This window comes from Schizosaccharomyces octosporus, assembly GCF_000150505.1.
Source record: "Schizosaccharomyces octosporus yFS286 unplaced genomic scaffold supercont6.3, whole genome shotgun sequence".
Classification (NCBI taxonomy): Eukaryota; Fungi; Ascomycota; class Schizosaccharomycetes; order Schizosaccharomycetales; family Schizosaccharomycetaceae; genus Schizosaccharomyces; species Schizosaccharomyces octosporus.
The window spans coordinates 184,072-203,679 of NW_013185621.1; the positions used below are offsets into that span (position 1 = coordinate 184,072).

The following is a 19,608-nucleotide window of genomic DNA, read 5'->3' on the forward strand; positions in this document are numbered from 1 at the left end:
TAATTTTTCTTATCGTTTTATTTTTATTTTTTTTTATTTTTTATTTTTTGAGTCTAAAGTAATGACATTTCACACCAAGAGTACATCATACACTAAAATGATAATCTCTGGTAATATCGGCTATAGTAACTGGGACTTACTTGAAGCATCAGCGAATCCAATAGCATTTTCAAACCGTATTTTTCGTTTCTTGCTTTGGCTTATGACCAAGAAGCTTCAAAACACGAAAACCAATGGAGGTCAATGGTGATAATTTTGCGAGAGAATTTAGTAGTTTACAAAATGAGATTGAAAATGCAGCTTATATTGCTATCGATTGTGAATTTTCAGGATTATTAGGCAAAATCAAAGATAATCAAAACTCAACGATGAACGAAAATTACATATCCTTCATAGGTCAGTTTGAGGGTCTTCGAGAAAGTGCTTTGAAATATTCAATTCTCCAGATTGGATTAACCTTCATTTCTTTTACCAAGGATGGATTAGCTTCATGTACTCCGTACACATTTAATCTCACTCCTTTGACAGATACTAATCTATTTTTTCGAAGAGATTATTGTATAGAAACATCAACTTTGGCTTTTCTTCTGCGACATGGATTTGATTTTCAAAAGCAGCTTGACAAGGGTGTACCTTACTTATCAAGAACAGAAGAATCATATCTCTACAAATTAACAAAACATAAATTTAAACCAGAAAAGGAATTTATATCTCTTGATGCTACCGCACAATCATTGGTGAGAGAAACCAAAGCTCAAATTGAAAAATGGCGTTCTGAATTAGGCAAGGAAGGAGCATGCAATTATTTAAATGTGGATACATCAAACCGTTATTATCAAAAAGCGGTTCATAACTTAGTGGAATCTCAATACAATGATCTCCAAAGCGTATCAAAGAATAGCTTCGTTCAAATTCGTGTGTCTGAGTCTCACAATTCACGCACTTCAGAACGTCAGAATCCCGGAGCGGATTCCATAGACTCCAGAAAAAGGACTTTTTATGAAAAAAGTGTTCAGTTACTTGATGAGGCTGTCGGGTTTCGCAAACTTTGGGATTACTTGCTTTCAAAGAGAAAGAGGATAGTATGTCACAATGGTTTAGCTGATCTAATGTACTTATTTTCGGTATTCGAAGGAACTCTTCCAGAGACCTATAATGATTTTAAAAGTCTGCTTCATACTTCGTTTAGTTCTGTACACGACACCAAAGTACTTTACTCAAAATCCCCAGATCTCCAGCATGTCATAGACAATGGCTCTTCCAACTTGCAGGCTTTAGTTGAGAAGGTCTTAGTCCTTAGTACAGAAAGTAGCCGACTTTGCTCTCGCTTGTCTTCACTTGATCGAGGACCATATAGCATAATGATGATTACAAAAAATTCGCATGAAGCAGGAAAAGATGCATATGATACTGCCATAGCATTTCTCTACTATCTTAATTACACCCCCCACTCAGATATTGAGGAATTAACGAATATTTTATTCCTTAAAGGACAATACTTACTTTGATTGTAGCATATCAAAGCATGAGCTCTCAAAAGAAAATAAAACGGTAATTAAAAGACTACTTTATGTTTTTAACTGTAATCCCATACTTTGAAAATAATCTAGGATAAGACACCAACACCACCCCAGCTGCAAGCCTCATCTCCGTGGTGCTTGGTGTATGCATCCAAAGCGAAACTTAGTTGTTGTTTACCAGTGCAACCAGAGAATTTTCCATAATGACCGTTGTAGGGATCGCTGCTAATGTCAGCACAAGCTTCTTGGTCATAGTAGCACAATTCGCCTAAGACTTGACCAATCTTAGAACCTTTCGGTTCACCTTGCACAGAGCAATGAAGGTTTTTGACAGCATCGTCGCAGAAAGTGGCATTGGGGGTGATTGGGAAGGCATCAGAAGCGACAGCCCAGCTAGTCTTATTTCTGGCAGGGCATTCGGGAAGACGAGTGTCGGAGGTATTATAAGAAAGAAGTGACATCTTCTCGGGGTTGACACTAGCCCATTGTTTTTGCAAGTTTCCAAAATCGGCATTTTTAACACGCTCACCAGTGGAGGTTATGTTAACCAACCCATAGCCATTTACTTCTTCGGAGAATTCATATACTATACCACCGCTCCAAACGTCGGTCATGTTTTTGGAGTAAATTGCTTGGACCTCAGAAAAGGTACGTGGAGAGATGATATTGCAACCAAATTCAGAAAAGAAGATGGGGACAGTGATGTTTTGGAGCTCATTTGTACGAGCAGCATAACCGGAAGCGTAGAAGTTGGAGTTACCACACCATTCATAATTATTATAACCCAAAAAATCGGCCTCTGTAGCATTGTCCTGAGGGGTATTGGTAGCATTACAAGTTAAGTAAGCAGCGAGTTCATTGCGAATATCTGGAATATCGGCACCGGCATAACCGACAGGAATGCTGCGGTATTTTTTAGACTTAATGTAGGACTTTAAATCACGGATGGCAGAGCGGACATAAGCAGCAGAAGGCACATTACTAGCATTGTTAACGACTTCGTTCCCGGCAAGAAATCCAGCAGTGTTGTTGTATTTCGAAAAAACATCAACAACTTGTTTGTAAGCATCGTACTGAGTTGTGGTCCAAGTAGGATCAGTACGATCAATACCGGTTGAGGGGTTGGCCACATCCAAAAAGACGTAGATACTTTCATTCTTGAAAGCGTTCATACATTTGTCATGGTCCAAACTAGCGTTCACGGAGTATACGCGAATTGTGTTAGCACCAAGATTGCGAATCAACTTGGCGTCCTCACTGCAATTCTTGTTGGCAGCATCAGCTAGAGGGTCAATTACTGTAGTGGTGAATTCGGCATTCACCTTAGGTTGGTAGGCGACACCCTTAATATAAAATTGGGTATCATTTTGGAAGAACTTTCTTCCTTTGACGGTCAAAGGCTCAAGGGCAAAGACAGTTGTTGAAGCAGTCAAAAGAGAAAGAGCTAAATGAAGGAAATGCATAACGATGAAATTGTAAAACGAAATGGAATGAACACAAGTAAGACAAACTGGTATAAAGGAAAGGAAAGAGAACAAGAACAAACAACAAAGGATATTTTCTAGTGTAGAGTTATTTTAGATATCCAGAAGGAAGGAAATCAGAAACAATTTCGAAATTTTTAAAAGAGATTTTTTCGTTCGAACGTTCGAACAAGATAAATATTAAAGGAATGTTGCAGAAAAAAATGACAAATAAAAAGAAAGTCAATAGGTATTAAATTTGGTTTTCGGTTCACCGTTTCATGTGAAATAGATAAATTACCAATTCCAATGGTATTGGTAACAATTCTCTTTTTGGTACCGTAGAGGGTTTCGTATTTGGTGTATTCGTTCTTTCCGTTTATATATAAATTTTGAGAACGGAAACTTCGGAACTCCGTAACGGTTTCGATAATTCACGATGCCGTCACCTTCGGAAGAACAAAGAATGCATACTGTTTGAAGAACAATAACACTAAAATCCCTTCTGGGAAAAGGACGTATTAGTTGAAACTAACTTGGGCCACATATGTAAAATGTAACATAACAGCGTCGATTGAGTCTTCCCTGTATGTACACCTTCAAAGAATATAGTAAATAAAGAATTCTAATAATGTTTTCCTTTCATGAAAAACCAAACCACTTTGTTATGTTGTAGAAGTTATTATTTTATGAACAAGGGTACAGTGAATCTTAAAGAGTTTCATAAAGGAGTTTCGGTTGTGCTTGATGATTCCACTAAGAAACAATTATTTCATTATATGGTACTTACTTGCTTCATAGAATCATCATAATTGTAGATAGTTCTATACATTTCTAGCTATTATTATTGCTATCGTCAAGTTTTCGTTTCTTTGAAAGAACAGAGCTTATATTAAATCATGTAGGTTGCTTGTGAAAAATCAGAATCAGAATCAGACAACAATTATTTTGCTGAAAACAGAAAACACATGAGAAATAACAAATTCAATTTTTTTATTTCATGTCTATATCATAGTATACTACCATTTCCCAAATCAAAGTTTCTTTTAAAAGACAACTTTGCTTTTATTTATGTACTCAAGGGAGATGAATCACGAGGATAGCGACAGTACTTGTCTTGGACGCTTAACACTGTATAGACACCTTCCGTTGAACTTAATACCTTATATTCGTAATCATAAATTCCAGTGATTGTGTGCATTTCCAAAATTTTGCCAGGTCCTTTCCTTCCTATGGCTTTTCGACAATATGTAAAAGAAAAGGGAGGTGTACCTGTGAAGTGGAACGAAATTTCGGCCTGATCGCCTTCATGAATGTTTTCAATTATCTCTCCACCGTCACTGACCCTTACTGTAGGAATATCGTATACTCGATTTTGAATTGGGGGATCAAGTTCTGCACGGCAAGGACTACCATGATCCGATATCGACTTCATGGTAACCAAACCAGGGAACTCGGCTATTCTTGTAAAAATGTGCTGGTTACTCTTTGCGTGTTTTTTGTTGCCATTGAACTCATAATTAATCTCAAATGGCGGTACTCCTTGCAAAGCGTAAGAAAGGCGATCACCCACACAAAAGTAGTCATGAGATTCTATGGGGACCATAGAAGCTTTTTCTGCAACACTAACCGTTACAGTAGGATCTTCCTTAGGAATGCTTGATTGACATCCATTAGCATCACGTACATGAAGTAAGCGCACTGTATGTTTTCCAAGTGTTAATTGATCTTTGGGAAATATAAACTTGTAAACCGGTCCATATACTTCATTCACTGTAATTTTATTCACAGCTCCCGTCATTTCATTTTTAATTTCAAAATCCATAGCAAATGGCCCCTTTCCATTCAGCCTAACACCAATCTGTTGTTCATCTAGATAGTTGCTGTCTGAATGTATACAGAACGTATAAAGCTTATTAGACTCAACAAACGAAGCTAGGGGTAATTTATTCACCTTTTGGTGAATTATCAATTTGTGTAAACCTGATTCATCGACCGTACGTGCCTCCACCTTGTCGTACAATGCGTCCGATAGTCGAAGGAATTCATATGTATACGTACCAAAGTGTGATGTGTCCGTCTTTAATAGAATGCCATTTTGCATAGTAGATACTTCTGATCGTTGAGCAGATTGGCGTTTGCCATTTTCATCCACTAGAGATTTTTCGTATTCAAGTAGATAAGGACTAGCTCCACTAAGCTCAATGTCGAATGCACTACCTTCACCAGCACAAACAGGTTCCAGTTCGTAGTCATAGACATGTGAAGTCTTCCGGGAAGGCTTCAATGGCATAGACAAAGAAGGCTTAGGAAGCCACCCAACTTCATACGATTGTAAAGGATTTTGAATAGTACCTGGGCAAGAACTATCCCTTACAGAAATTAGCGAGTAAGTTCCTGCTTTATTAACGTTAAGGTGGCTATTGGGGTCACTGAAAATTGCTTGACGTCGGGTAGGTTGACCATCAGGTGACACATGGTCATATTCAATATACCAGGGCTGTTCGCCGGCAAGTCGTAAAGGAATTGACAGCATGGAATCTTGCACAGACTCTAAACGATAATTTCCATCAGAGGAATAAAAAGTGGCAGTAGGTCTTTGGCGACGTACTTTAATTATCGTATCTGCAGTATTCAAAGCCCTCTTACAACCATTTGCATCTTCAACGCTTACAAGCGTAATTGTATACTGGGAGCCATGTATAAGTTGTGGAGTCTCTATCATATATCGTTGATTCTTAGACTCAACAACTTGAATGCTTTCACGTTTGTTATTTCTAAGGATTTCATACTCAAGCTTCCAAGGAGAAGTCCCAACTAAGGAGACAGGAATCTTCATAGTATCACCAATACAGCAGCTCTTAACAATTGAGCTCATTTCTCCATTTGTATTTTCTTCAAATGTAGCATCAGCCAAAGGAAAAACAGTTTGTTCTTTATTGTAAGCTGAACCAGTAAGTTCTTTATACCCATAGTTTGCATCTTCAACTCCTAAAATAACATATTTGTATTTTCCTGACTTTTTTGGAGTAAAGTTCAGTTGATAACGAGTACGATCAGTAGTGATATACTGCACACGAGAAGCTTTGCTGTCTTTAATCATCCTATAAGCAACCTTAAACGGAGGCGTTCCTTCAAACTCAAGATCGGCACGTGCACCTATTGAACCGGCGCACTGATCCGAAATTTCTTCAAAACCGACATGTAGCTTGGTTTCTGGTGGTGTCACAACCAGACAGGTATTTGGCACTAAAACATCTCCAGAGCAGTATTTCGAAGAAATTCCAGAAAGCACATATATGCCAGTTTCTTTGACTTTTACAGAAGACGAATGAGTTTCTAACTTATAAGTATCTTGAGAACTGGGAGCGACTGTCAAATTTTGTGGATCTAGACCTAAATCATATCGGCTGAGTGAAATCTGCAAGTCATCTGCTAAGTTATAAGAAGTAGCGATTGACAAAGAAACATCTTTTCCTGGAAAGAGATTGGCTGGATTTTCAAGTGAACATTCGCGGAATTTAACTTCAGGTCTCTGATGGACTTGAACCTTGTAAGTGTGACTAGGTATTTGGACAGATTGATGTTCATTAATGGAATACTTTGCAAAAGAATCCTCAACAGAAGGAAAGAAGTAAGTATTTCCAAAAACATCAGTGACATTTTCAATTGCATATAGCCACTCCCCATAAGTGTCTAACGGGGCACTAATAGGAATTTGAACTTCAGATGACTTCGCATATTCCACATCCAAACCTTTATAGAAAGCAATGTCTTTAGGGTTGCTTGAGAGCATTAGAGGATGTAAACGGTAATCTTTTGGAACAACCGAATCAATAGAGTAGGTGTTAAATTGTTTTCCATCCCATGTTTTGTAGGAAAGTTTTAAGGGCGGTACACCGATTACATCTAACCCGATCGAATTTTCGTCACCGACACATTTTTCATGAGCATGCTCATTTAATTTAGATGAAGTAAAAGCTGCCGAAGGGCAACTAACTACCACGGCTTCAGAGCGTACAACCCGAACAGACAAATTGGATTTGTCGATCACTTTTTTAAGTTTATACAAACCGTGTTTGTTTGCTTTGATATAAATAGTCTGTAAACGTGGGTCTTTAGGATTCTCCGTCGAGACAAGCCTTTTCAATGCACGACCAGAAAGTTCGACTTCGCTTTCTATATCAGAGGAGAAGTCTCTATGGGAGTACACGATAGATTTGGGGGTGGTCGAATTAAATTGAATAGCGAATTCCACAAACTTGTTTTTGTCATTTTCAGGCAAACAAAAGTGTTGATTATTAGGGTTTAACTTTGCAGTTCCCTCTGGAAGGATCTGAACAGTATATTGGCCCAAAATCCTTGAAGAGTTGTGAAGCACAGATCTAGGATTAATTTTATGCTCTGCGATTGCGTATTCTTTTTCTCTCCAATATGGAAAAACAAGGCTTCCAAGAGTCACTACTCGTAAGCTTGATATGGAAATTAGCAACAGGTTAAGTGTAGCAAAAGCAACAATCTGCAATATCGTAGTAGTTGGCTGAAACGAAAGCCAGGGTATACGAAAACGAGGTAAAATTTGCAAATATAATGCATCTATCAATATCCATTTTACTAAGAAACTTGTCTTAGAACCATCTAAATAACTACTAGTTGCTAACTTGAAAAGATCGTAGATTTTGTATGCTTGAAGCGCTATGAGTACGCCAATGGCGTAGAATCGCTGACTGGGAGCATCAATAATTGATTCTGATACTAAAGGCCTTGGTCGTTCACGAGAACTGACGCGGGAGACCATAGCATACCTTGGGTGTAGGAAGGTGGTATTGGTGAGAAGGAAGATATCCCTCCGAGACCACCTTCACAGTCTTCCAACGCTTCATTTTAGCGAAGTTGTTGTTCATTTTTGAATACTAGAAAGCATGGAACTAGATGAAACACAATTTGATAAATTTATAGGATTGTTCAGCATAAGACCTGAAGATTTTCCATACAACCAAGATGTCAGGCTAAACATTAAGTCATTGAGACAAAACCATGTAGACCATCAGCTCTTTTTTGATGTTTTATTCTTTTTTATTGATGCTATGAAAGAACCAGAAGGTTGTTATCCGCCGTCCTCTATGAGTGATTTAAAAAACTTGTTCTTAATTATTGACTCTTCTAATATCGACGAACTTAAGCAGCAGTGCTTTTATTATTACTTACTAAAAGATTGGGGAAAAAGTGAAACATACGCTGATCAAATACTATTGCCTTATAATTTCCGTCATTTAATAGATGGTTATTATGCTTTAGATCATTTAAATTTTGAGGTATGCTAGACATATTAACTTCTAACTTAGTATTTATTTTTCGTTTCGATAATGAATTAACAAATTTAGGAAGCGCTTGATCACTTTTTACAGCCGGATGTATTGCCTAATTTCCCTGACAAGATTCTAGAGACATTTTACCGTCATGATAAGTTTTTTCAGATGATTCGCTTTATAATGTTTGTGAATCCACCTTTAGATACGTTTAGAAAGCAAGAGTGTTACACCCTTGCTCTTGCAAGAGTTAGTTTTCTGAGCGCGTTTCATTTTATGGTATAACGATTGTTATTTACAAATATATGCTAACAAGTAATAGAAAAAATCCATACATCCTCTTGTCTTGTGGGAAAAACTTCTTTATGTTGTTTTGGACTCTAATGATAAAGATTCTTGCAAGTTAATCGTTTCACTTCCTTTAGTTGAAGAAGAAATTGATATTATGATCTCCGTTTTAAACGCAAAAAAGGAACCATTATACCTTAATACTCTTTTAGCTTTCCTTATACAATCGGGCAGAATACATGAGGCGTGTCAATTAGCATCCTCAAATCCCTATCTTGACGAGTCTCCGATCTCTTCTGCTTTACAAAAGTTAGGAGTTTCATAATGTACAACCTTTCTGAAATATCCAAGTGCTTAGATGGGAAAAATACATGAAGTCAACTTCACAGAAAGTGATAGTATCTTTCTATAAAATAAAATAAAAAGAAAATGACAATTAAATATATGGAAATTCAGTAAACTATATAAAAGAATGACAATGTAGATTCTAATACGCTAGACATAAAAAATGAAGATAAATAGCTAGTAAAATCACTATCAGCGAAACTTATAATGCTGCAATGACAAAACCCCTTTAGGGCGTTCAGTTAATGAGTGGGAAGATGGCTTTGAAGACATTGTTGATTTCGAAAGTAAAGGTAATGAACGACCAGGCCTTCGCTTTAAAGCATCCTGGCCAATTTTGCCTAACGGTGTTGTTGGGCGTGATGCAGCTGAATTGTAAGAGAACGAAGAAAACCAGTTTTTGGGGGCTGGCGAAGGCGAAGTATTTGAAACATTCTCCTTTTCAATATTTTCAGACTTCTCATTATCATCACTTACTTTATCAGGCTTCTTCTGGGAAAAATACTTGCTAGTCCCGCCTGGTGCAGAAAACGGTGGAATGTTTTCAGTTTTTCTCACCAAATGACTAACGTCTGACAAGGATTTCTCAAACCGCCTTGGCTCTGAGGAAGTCTTCGTCTGTGACAGTGATTCCTTTTGGGGGGATATAACGTGGTCAACTTCGTTTTCATTGTTCTGTACAGTAACTAGTAACTGTTGTTTTTGAGGAGTTATGAATTTGTTCGATGGCTTTTCTTGACTGGGAATGCAGTTCATACTAGAAATTCTTTTGGGACGCTTGTTTGGTGGTCGAGTTCCCATAAAGAAGGTAGAAATGTCCGTCTTCGTAATACCCTTTCTCTTCGTAGATTCAGCATTAGACTCTTGTTGGTGAAGACCGTTGTTTGTCAACGAGTCCTTTGTGGTGAAAGCGATCTTAGTCACTGGATCTAGTCTACCCTCGGCAATTGCAATTGCTAGTTGGTCTTCGATATCAGGACCAATATAGGAGTCTTCTTCAGGAGTCATTTCTCTCGTAATTGGTGACAAATGCACTAGACGTTTTAATTTAGGACAATAAACCCTCTGATGCAGAAAAGCAAGGTCTGCTAATAAGAATTCTTTCTCAAAAGCAATTGGCACTTTTAGGCTTTTGTCGAGGCGCATCGCACGGATAGCAGCACGAGGATCCTGGTATCGAAGGATATAACGTAGAGCAGTTTTCAAACCCATCCCAGCGATACCGTCTGTATAATCACATCCAGATAAAATTGACATATGTCGAAATTTTTCATCAGAAAGAAGCCTCAAATCTACTTCCTGTTTTTTAAAAAGGTCCTCACGCTGTATCTTAACACAGTTTCCGAAACTATCCATTTTGAAGAGAACCCGTTTTGCTCCGAAAACAAGCATGTCTGAGTCCTCTGTGATAATCCCATCAATAATCTTTTCTTTCTCCAAATACACAAGTTGAGAATCTGCTTCGTATGGTGCTACGATGGATAAGATTCCGTGCTCCTTCAGTGCAGCTATTACTTTTGCAGCCATTTCAGGTGTAACATCAACGCAGTGGGAGAACTGCGCAAATGCTTGGCTTTTCTTTCCTTCATCCCATAATTGCTTCGCATATTTGAAAGCTTCCTCTCGACGCTCTTTCCGTTTTTGCTCAGTAGGTGCTTTGCAAGGTAACGGTCCTCCATCGAAGACAATAATTGGTTTTACACCATAGTACTGAAGCATCAAAGCTTGATGGACAGCATATTTGATATATTTATCTGTGTCTTTTTGCAATGCTAATTCGTGGGCACATGTAAACACACCTTTGTGTAGCCAAACATAACCATCAACCCCCAATGTTTTACCTGAGAACTCCTCTACGTGGGAGGGAGTTTGAGAGGACTTTAAAAATCCTAATAGTCCCTTAATTCCCATAGTACGAGGAGCATCCGCCGTAGATAGAAAAGAGTGACAAGGATGGTTCTTACTCTCTTTCTCGATCCCTCAAACGACAACATTTAGGAAATACTGACACATTCGGATACGGTAAATGGCCTTAGTTTAATTGACAAAATAAAACAGAATTGGAGTTAAATAAAAAATATATAATAAAGATATCTTATTAAATAAAGCATTGCCTTTCGTATTGCTGTACGTAGTAAAGATATGTATTACAAAACCAATTATCCCTAAAATAATTAAAAGAAACCAGGTAAAGAGTGCAGCATCTATGCTCCACAGTATGAAGTAGTTACAATCTTGCATCGTTCTTAGCAAGTAAAAATCATACTACAGCAACATATCCCATAAATAATCATCTCGAAAAGCTGTCATAAACATATAATATGCGAAAGGGTTTTAAGAACATATGAATAAATTATTGGGCATAAGCTTCCAACTGTTACAATGTTAGTAAACGCAATTTAATAAGTAAGAAAACTTACATTAATAGAAAGTGTTTTAGAAGAGTTCTGCTCCTGATCGCGGTAAATTCCTACTAAGGCTTCAGATTTGCTAAATAGCTGATTTTTCAAAGATATTACAACAAACTGAAAACCGCTCGAGGCATGTTGACGAATATAATTGGCAATTTTGGAGACATTGGTTTGGTCTAACGCTGCATCAATTTCGTCAAGTACGAAAAATGGTGCAGGCTGATATGAATGAATTGCGAACAGTAAAGCCAAAGCAGCCATTGTTTTCTCACCTCCCGATAATTGATCCATATCCCGAAATCTCTTCATCGGAGGCATAGCATGGAATCTAACACCGCCCAAGTATGGCTCATCAGAATCGTCGAGGGTCAAATATCCGGTACCACCAAGTGGAAAAGCTGGACTCTTCGTCAATTCCTTATATATGGGGTCAATCTGTTCAGAAATATGATTAAATGCCTCGTAAAATTTTTTTAGACGCTGCTCTTTGACTTTGTTAAATCGTTCTTTGGCGTCTTTCGCCGACTTTCGGGCATCTCCAAACTCATCATCTAATCGTGATAGCCGTTGCTCGACAATTTCTAATCTTTCCATTGCTTTCATATTTGGTGACATTTTTTCAAGCTCCTCATTGTATTCACGTAACTTTTCCTGAAGTACAGCACCCATACTCTCGGAACCATCCTCCTTTAACTCATCATCCAGCTCATCATAATCTACCTCAATGCCAAATTTATTAAAAGTAGCTTGTACATTTTGATCACTGCTGTCGATGTCCATTGTTTCAGTTTCGGTTCCAAAGTCATCAATAGGAATGTTGGATAATGATCCACTAGATAACGGAAGGGAGATGTCTTCAAGTTTACATTTTCTCACAATTGCATGCCAATCTGAAGCAAAGCGTTCTATTTCTGATTCGGTAAGAGTCACATCATTCTTAAGCTTTGTAATTTCAGCAAGGAAGCGCTTGCTTTCTAACTTGTGTTGTGATATCGTTCGCAAAACTTCATCATTTTTAGATCTCGTTTCGGAGTATTCCTCTCTTAGTAGGTCTAATTCGGCTTCAGCCGTGGCCACTTCTGTTTCCAAAGCTTCGTGTTTTTGTTCATAATCCTTGATCGATTGCTCGTCCTTGCGAATAAAATCTTTCAATCTATTTAATCGAACTTCAATATCGGAAGTTCTTTGTCTCTCAAAGCCTATACGGTTTTCTAGCAAAGCCTTCTGATTAGCAAACTCAATTTGCTTTTGAGAGTATTGCTGAGTAAAAGACCTTTGTAATTCTTCATACGATCGAATATTTGTAATTTTCGTTCTTTTACAAAAGTTCGCGAAGACTTTGTCTTCAACTATATGGATCTGTTGAAGTTGCTTAGCTTGAGATTCTTCCATCTCCGACAACTCTCGTTCAGAAGACTCCAGTTCTGGTTTCTTTTGTCCGTAAAGTCCATTAAAATAATCTAACTCTTTTTGTTTGTCTTCTAAGGACCTCAATTTAACGTTCAAGCTTTCCTTCACTAAAGATAGCTCAGATTCAAGATTGTGTAAATTAATTGTATCTTGCTCTACGACCAAAGACGCCAATTTTTCGCTCTGTATTCTATCAATTTGTGCCATTAAATTATTTTGAGTTTGCTTGAGCTGTTCGATTTCACGATCATCCCAACGTTTCGCCGATCTTGTATTAGAAGATCCACCAGTAATCAATCCAGTCTTATGGATTACGGTACCCTCCAAGGTAACTGTCTTAGCGTTGGCATGTTTACTGTAAGATAAATCTCGGGCAATATTCAAATTATCACAAATTAACGTATTTCCCAGGGCACTTACGATGACACGCTCGTACTGAGGCTCAAAGTTTACGACATCAATGGCCAAGCGAGCGCCTGCGTGCGTTCCACGAAAACTTTGGTTTACGGGTTTGACAGCAACCGTGTCCATTGGAAGGAAAGTCATTACGCCAATGCGCTGCTCCCTAATGTAATCAATACATTCCTTCGCAGTAGCTTGTGATCCAACCACTATGGCGTCGAAGTTTTTACCTAAAGCAGCAATGAGAGCACTCTCGTACTTCTTTTGTGTAGGGCTACATAAATCAATAACTCTTCCTTTGACTCCAGGATATATGCGCTTTAGTGCGTAAAGCGCTTCTCGTTTCTTAATATCTTGATTTGATTCATTTCTATCAGCGTTGGCTTCAAGTAGCTTCTGTAAACAAGTGTGTAGCTCATCATTGAGATCCCGTTCTTGCTGGCAATAGTGAGAGTAATTCGCACGTTTTTGCTGTATGGATTGACGAACAGACTCCAATTCCTCAATTCGGCGATTGACCTCAGCTATCAGAGCATCTTTCTCTTCTATTAAGCTATTAATCAATTCCTTAAATTGCAACTTCCTTGTTTTCAAATCTTCAACTATTTCCGCTAGTGCATTCTTAGCTTGGGATGCAACTTTCACTTTACGGTTTAATGATTGAAGTTGAGTAAGAGTCTTCGAGTTTTGCAAATCCGCTTGATTGCGCAAGTTATCATAGTCCTTCTGATCTTCGGGAGAAAGCTTATGGCCACGTTGTTCTTCACGCTCGTGAATATTTCGAGTCAGTTGTTCTTCAGCTACAATTAGTGATGCAAGTTGATTCTCTAGCATTTGTAAAGTACTAGATTGAGAAGCATAGTCTTTTTCAACTTCGCCAACTTTTCTTTGAATTTTTTGTAAATTCACACTTGATTCTGATGCTTTTTCAGCAAGGGAAATTAATTCTGGTCGCTTAGACGCAATAAACTTTTCCTGCTTACAAACATTTCTATCAAATAAAAGTAGTTGTCTATGAATTGCACCTTCTTGTTCTCGCAAAGAATCAACTTTAGCCGAAGACGTTTCTTGACGTTTGGTGAGTTCGTTAGCAGAGTTTTTAAAGTTCTCAATATCTTTTCTATTGGAATCAATGCTTTTTTCAATGTGGTACATTTTCCATAATAGAAATATTAACGAAGCAATATCTCTTTGTTCTTTCCTACTTTCATAAATTTCGGCCTCGGCTTTCTGCTCTTGATATTGTTTAATTTCAGCATTTATGCCTCTTTTCTTGTTGAACGAATGCGCTGAGAGATTAACGGCATAATTTTGCTCTTGTTTATACTTTTCATAATCACCTTTATATTCTAAAGAACCACATATTTGTTCTATTAAACGTGAAAGATCAGCGGGAGACTGCGAAGCTATCGCTTCAACGTCCCCTTGGAAAACTAAGAAGTTCCTGGCTCGAACTAGAATATTCTGTTCTTCTAAAGACTTGCAATACTCCGAAAATTGAGTAGGTTTATCATTTATTCTGTATTCAGTACCTCCATTAGGAGTAATAACGCGTTTGTATTCGCGTTCTTCACCGTCATCTAGTTCATATACCAGTTTTACATATGCGCTACGTGGAGTTTCAGAATCGTCGAAAGAAGCAGATCCTTGACTATTCATAACTCTTCCTCTATAAATAAGCTCGCGAATATTTGATGATCTCAAATGGGAAGATTTCACACCTAAAACGAAAGAGATGGCATCCATCAAATTCGATTTTCCTGAGCCATTCGGTCCAATGACTGATGTGAAATCTTCAAAGGGTCCTATCGTTTGACATCCTCTATAGGACTTAAAATTTTCCACTTCTAATCGCAAAAGACGTCCCATCAAGGTTTTGGTTAAGGAAAAGTGCGTCGGCTGCGACGCGCGCTCTATACCTATACCAAGAAACGCGTGTGTGGTCGTCGCGGTAAGATTCGTTAATCCGTTCAACTTTTGAATGAGTAATAAATAAATGAAATTAAAACTTATTTTTCTATTAGTATTCAGTCAACTGAATTTTTGTTATATCTATATATTCTGCTACCAAGTCTGCGTTAGGGTTCCTTAGTAAACAAACTATAGATTAGGCTGTAACAAAGTGAGTAAGTATATTTTTCTATTAATTATACTAGTAATAAAAGAAAACTAGTACCTTAAACATCTTCTTTTTTCGAGCTTCATTTAGGGTACCTGCAGCTAAGAGAATGGTGATGGTTTAAAACACTACCATATCTCCTTGGAGAAGGCACATAAGCGCAGAAAGAAGGTGTTAAAAGCAGCAGACCGAATTTTTTTTATAGCGTATACTCTTTCTTTTTATTTATTGCTGAAAGCAAGCGTTCATGGACATTGACGAGAATATATCAAGTAAATGTGAATTTACTGGTCGGGATTCACAGAATGAACCAATTACTACTGAGAACGGTTTTGCAAGCGCATATAAAAGTGAAAATGATAATTTGAAGTCTAGTATAGAGGCCGAGGATTTACCTCTTTCAGAAGATGCGGCCTTAATAAAGTCTGGCAAACGAAAGCGTACGAATACAGAATCCACAGAAGTTACCAATGCACGGAAGCTAGAAAGACAAAGGATGCAAGAAGAGAAGGCCAGAAAAAAAGAAGAAGATCGTCTCCGTCGTGAGCGAGATCGAGAGCAACGCGAGACAGAAAAAAAGCAGAGAGAAGAAGAACGGTTAGCTGCGAAGAAGAAGCGTGAACTAGAAAAAATGGAGAAGGACCTTGAGCAGCAGAAGAAAAAAGAGGAACGAGATCAAAAGCAAAGAGAAAAGGAAGAAGCACTGCGTATTAAACAGGAACAGTCCGCTAGCAAAGAAAAGCAGCAGCTCAAATTGAATAATTTCTTCTCTAAAGGGAAGTCATCTAACAAAAATCCCCCCTTGAAAGAACAGGAGCAACCAGCTACTGATTTTGAAAAGACGTTTCGTCCTTTTTTCTTAAAAAGCCAAACTGCGTTTGCAAAATTTCCTCCCTGTGGATATTCATTTGATCAGTTAGATAAGCTATTAACTTCTACCTCTGATCATTCATTAACATTAGAAAAGTTACTTTCCTCTGTTCACTCTTCCCACCCAACAAATGAACCATCTTTTGTAGAATCGCCGAAAGGTCTCCAATCTCAGTGGGTAAAACAGTGTATGGAAAGATTCCAGGATCCAAATACCAGTAATCCAGAAGAGATTCTACAGCAGGTCTCCAAAGCCCCCATAAAACTTATATATTTTTCTGAAGACATTCGTCCTCCTTATTTTGGAACGTTTACCAAGAAGCACACAGAGGAAGACATAAACGTGAATCCGTGGCTTGAAGACAGCACTATAGACTATGGCTATGATTCCGAAGCTGAATGGGTTGCTGATGATGAAGAAGGGGAAGATCTGGATAGTGAAGATGATGAGCTCGATAATTCTGATGACAATTTGGATGAGGCGGACGCTGGCTTTGTCGATGACGATAATGATAAAGAAAGTGTTTCTTCTGCAAAAGTTAATGTATTGGTTGGTCCCTTGCAGCCCATTGTTGAAGGACCGTGCTGGGATTCTAATTTTCTCTCTGAATTTTCATGTATATCTTTGCTAGACCCTATAACCCCTTTCTCTACCTCCTCTAGTTTTCGTATCGACCCTCACAAAGATTATTGGGCTCCCCGGGGACGTTCATCTGAAGTGTCAGTTTCTACTTCTACTCAAGAAACTTCTCCTTCAAGCTTAAAAGTAAAATTACCTTCCGAGGACTTACCAAATTTCCTAGGCTACATCACTAAATCTCACGAAAACAAGATCCTTTTAACTGAACATTTACGACAACTTTTTCCTCACGTTACAAAAAATGTTATAAGCGATACTCTCAATAAGGTGGCTGTTCGCCGTGGTAAAGCCGTTTCGGATGGTTGGGATATAAAACAAGAATTTCAGTCATTCCTTTCTTAATTTTGACTTAAAGTACTCTACTCTTTTTACAACATGGACAAGGATCTGACACATGTAACTTTACTCTTATGGGTTTACTTAATAAGACGCCAAATCTCTAACCATTAGTTACTGTATATTATTAATTTAATTACCACTATATAAGACTCATCATATATTCCTTAGTTTATAATAAATTTGAAATCAAATAAGACTATTTATAGATTTCAAGGTTCATTCGGTTTCAGATTCACGTTTTCAGTTTCATACATTCGTTAGGTTAGCAAAGGTTAGGTTAATGAACGACGCTTTTATCAGTTTAATTAACGCCTGCAGCACCTACATTGTTCTGCACTTTATACCCAGAGTAAGCTACCTTAGGTATTGAAGTCTCAGGATTCACTGGGTATGCAGAAGCTGGAGGATACATGTTCTGCCAGGTATAATTGTCATAAACAGGACTGCTGGCATAGACATTATTGTCTACAGGCATATACAAATTCATCTTAGGAACCATAGACACGGATGATGCTTCTGTCCGGTCTAACTTTGTATATGCATCATTTAAAGCAGAAATACTCTTGGTAAGAACATTATATTCACGTGCACGCCACATACGTCTCTTCTGGGTTTGACCTTTAAACTTCTTTTGCTCAGCAGAATCAGCAAAACGGATTTGTAAAGGAGGTAAATTCGGGTCAATGCAATAATCATTGAAACATTCAATGATTTCCTCAGCCACATAACGATCCTGCATACGAGCAAAACCAACTCCTCGCGATTGATTCTTGGAATCACGAAGCACACGATTCGATACAATTCTATGCGGTTTGAAGAGATTACTAATATCATCTTCATTCCAATGGAGAGGAAGATTGGAAACATACAGATTTGTACTTTCCTTATCCTGTAGGTTTTGTAATCTCGCGCTGAAACTCTCTTTAGCAAACGAGCATTGATAACCACATAAGGTCATAGCAGATATGCATAACGAGGCAGATTTGAGTTCTTCAAAGCAGGCAAATCCAAAGCCCTTACACATGTTGTTATTAACATCAATAATGGCCTTACTACTCGTAACCTTACCAAATCGGTTGCAGTACAGTAGTAAAGTTTCATCGCTTGTAGTAGGAGGAAGACCACGGATGTAAACATTCTTTGTTCTTCCTGGATTTTCTGTCTTCTTTTCTTCCTGAGATATGGGAAACATACTAGGAATAGCTGGGGGGATAGCTGGATGCATAGACACAAGACGAGTTAGGTACGCATTTTGCTGCTTAAGCTCAGGTTTTGCATCAACGTCCGTTCTGAATGTATCCTCAGATTCAGAATGCAAATTTTCTCTTGGTTGAGTATAAGGAGCCAAATTTGGTGAGGCCGCAGGGTATCCCGAAGAATTGCTGTGGATGGCAGGATTATGAGGCACAGGCATATAAGCTGGATGATTTATGTATGGAACATTCGACTGTCCTACCGGGGGTATTGGGGGATATATAGAGGTGTTCTGAGGGGCATGTACCGCCATTAATTGCTGTGTAACTCCATTGGAAACAAAAGGTTTAATATAAGGATGAGTTCCATTCATTGGATAATGCTGGTTAGGTTGTTGAGCTTGCCATTGTGTCCCATAGCACGAAGGTGTTGCAGCAGATACACCGTACGGAGGGCGGTAAGCACGTCCACTTGCTGCTTGTTGAGAGGCATAATAGGGCGGATAGTATGAACCGGATAAATAAGGATTGAGATGAGGGACTGTAGTAACGTTGTTGTTACTTATATAAGCATTAGATTCTGGGAAGCGAGTTTGAGTAGTAGGTTCGTTAATATATTGTTCAGTTTGAGTATTCATATAATAGCTGTCGGTTTGATTTGTATATTGAGTTTGGACTCCCTGGTAATGTCTACGTTGGGAACCAGGGGTTTGATCACTAGACAATACCATATCACTGGATCCGCGGGTTGTGTGAGGGCTTGAGCCAGGAGTTAGTAAAACAACTCCCGAATCGATGTTTTCAGTCTTCTTGATATCATTGCTTAAAAGCTCAACTGTTGTTTGACTAGTAGGTGTCGGTAATTCAGTCGTGGAGAGAGGATCGTGAATGGAAGAAGACATAAGCCTTTGATCTTTCGTAGGAGTACTTAAATCCTGCATAGTATTAAATATTCTATTGAAATAAAAGTAGATATACTACAATTCTTGGTTTACCGTGGAATTGGTTGTTGGTAAGTTTTGTTTAGCATGGATTTGCTAATTAATGCAATCAAAACAAACAACTAGTACGCATATAGTACGATTGCATACATATTTTTTTGCATGAATTGATTTTTGAATAACTCTTTTAAATTCTTTCTGTTTTTATTTTCTCTGCAACCTACTATTCGGTCAGGAGTATCGACTTTTTTCAAGAGGATCTTTTCAAGGGCCGACGCGAGGCAGACTCTTAGATAAGATCGTATAATACTGTAGCCTTTGTAATTTATAGTATAATAATAACACTTCCAACAAAGTG

At 38.1% G+C, this 19,608-nt stretch overlaps 8 protein-coding genes across 8 annotated transcripts; 3 read left to right on the forward strand and 5 right to left on the reverse strand.

Annotated features, from left to right (window-relative positions):
• Positions 1 to 40: 40 nt before the first annotated feature.
• On the reverse strand, positions 41 to 3,403 carry SOCG_04727 (1,3-beta-glucanosyltransferase Gas2). The gene has a single exon (XM_013165319.1). The coding sequence runs from the start codon at positions 2,981 to 2,983 to the stop codon at positions 1,607 to 1,609; it is 1,377 nt and encodes a 458-aa protein (XP_013020773.1). The 5' UTR covers positions 2,984 to 3,403; the 3' UTR covers positions 41 to 1,606.
• Positions 234 to 1,508, forward strand: SOCG_04728 (CAF1 family ribonuclease; the record flags this gene model as incomplete). The annotated part of the gene is made up of 1 exon (XM_013165320.1): positions 234 to 1,508. One exon carries the CDS (start codon positions 234 to 236, stop codon positions 1,506 to 1,508), a length of 1,275 nt encoding a protein of 424 aa, XP_013020774.1.
• A 464-nt stretch (positions 3,404 to 3,867) lies between the features above and the next one.
• Positions 3,868 to 7,912, reverse strand: SOCG_04726 (nucleoporin Pom152). The gene has a single exon (XM_013165318.1). It carries the CDS (start codon positions 7,779 to 7,781, stop codon positions 4,053 to 4,055), a length of 3,729 nt encoding a protein of 1,242 aa, XP_013020772.1. The 5' UTR covers positions 7,782 to 7,912; the 3' UTR covers positions 3,868 to 4,052.
• Positions 7,789 to 9,052, forward strand: SOCG_04725 (uncharacterized protein). Its single transcript, XM_013165317.1, has 3 exons — positions 7,789 to 8,298; positions 8,368 to 8,571; positions 8,615 to 9,052. The coding sequence occupies exons 1-3, from the start codon at positions 7,906 to 7,908 to the stop codon at positions 8,903 to 8,905; spliced, it is 888 nt and encodes a 295-aa protein (XP_013020771.1). The 5' UTR covers positions 7,789 to 7,905; the 3' UTR covers positions 8,906 to 9,052.
• SOCG_04724 (exonuclease I Exo1) lies at positions 9,003 to 11,007 on the reverse strand. Its single transcript, XM_013165316.1, has one exon. It carries the CDS (start codon positions 10,834 to 10,836, stop codon positions 9,118 to 9,120), a length of 1,719 nt encoding a protein of 572 aa, XP_013020770.1. The 5' UTR covers positions 10,837 to 11,007; the 3' UTR covers positions 9,003 to 9,117.
• SOCG_04723 (mitotic cohesin complex subunit Psm1) lies at positions 10,941 to 15,160 on the reverse strand. The gene is made up of 2 exons (XM_013165315.1): positions 11,346 to 15,160; positions 10,941 to 11,299 (listed from the first exon to the last, which is right to left on the reverse strand). Exons 1-2 carry the CDS (start codon positions 15,015 to 15,017, stop codon positions 11,279 to 11,281), a joined length of 3,693 nt encoding a protein of 1,230 aa, XP_013020769.1. The 5' UTR covers positions 15,018 to 15,160; the 3' UTR covers positions 10,941 to 11,278.
• A 150-nt stretch (positions 15,161 to 15,310) lies between these two features.
• Positions 15,311 to 17,448, forward strand: SOCG_04722 (CAF assembly factor complex large subunit Pcf1). Its single transcript, XM_013165314.1, has one exon. The coding sequence runs from the start codon at positions 15,515 to 15,517 to the stop codon at positions 17,117 to 17,119; it is 1,605 nt and encodes a 534-aa protein (XP_013020768.1). The 5' UTR covers positions 15,311 to 15,514; the 3' UTR covers positions 17,120 to 17,448.
• SOCG_04721 (meiotic RNA-binding protein 1) lies at positions 17,217 to 19,321 on the reverse strand. Its single transcript, XM_013165313.1, has one exon. The coding sequence runs from the start codon at positions 19,248 to 19,250 to the stop codon at positions 17,418 to 17,420; it is 1,833 nt and encodes a 610-aa protein (XP_013020767.1). The 5' UTR covers positions 19,251 to 19,321; the 3' UTR covers positions 17,217 to 17,417.
• Positions 19,322 to 19,608: the final 287 nt, after the last annotated feature.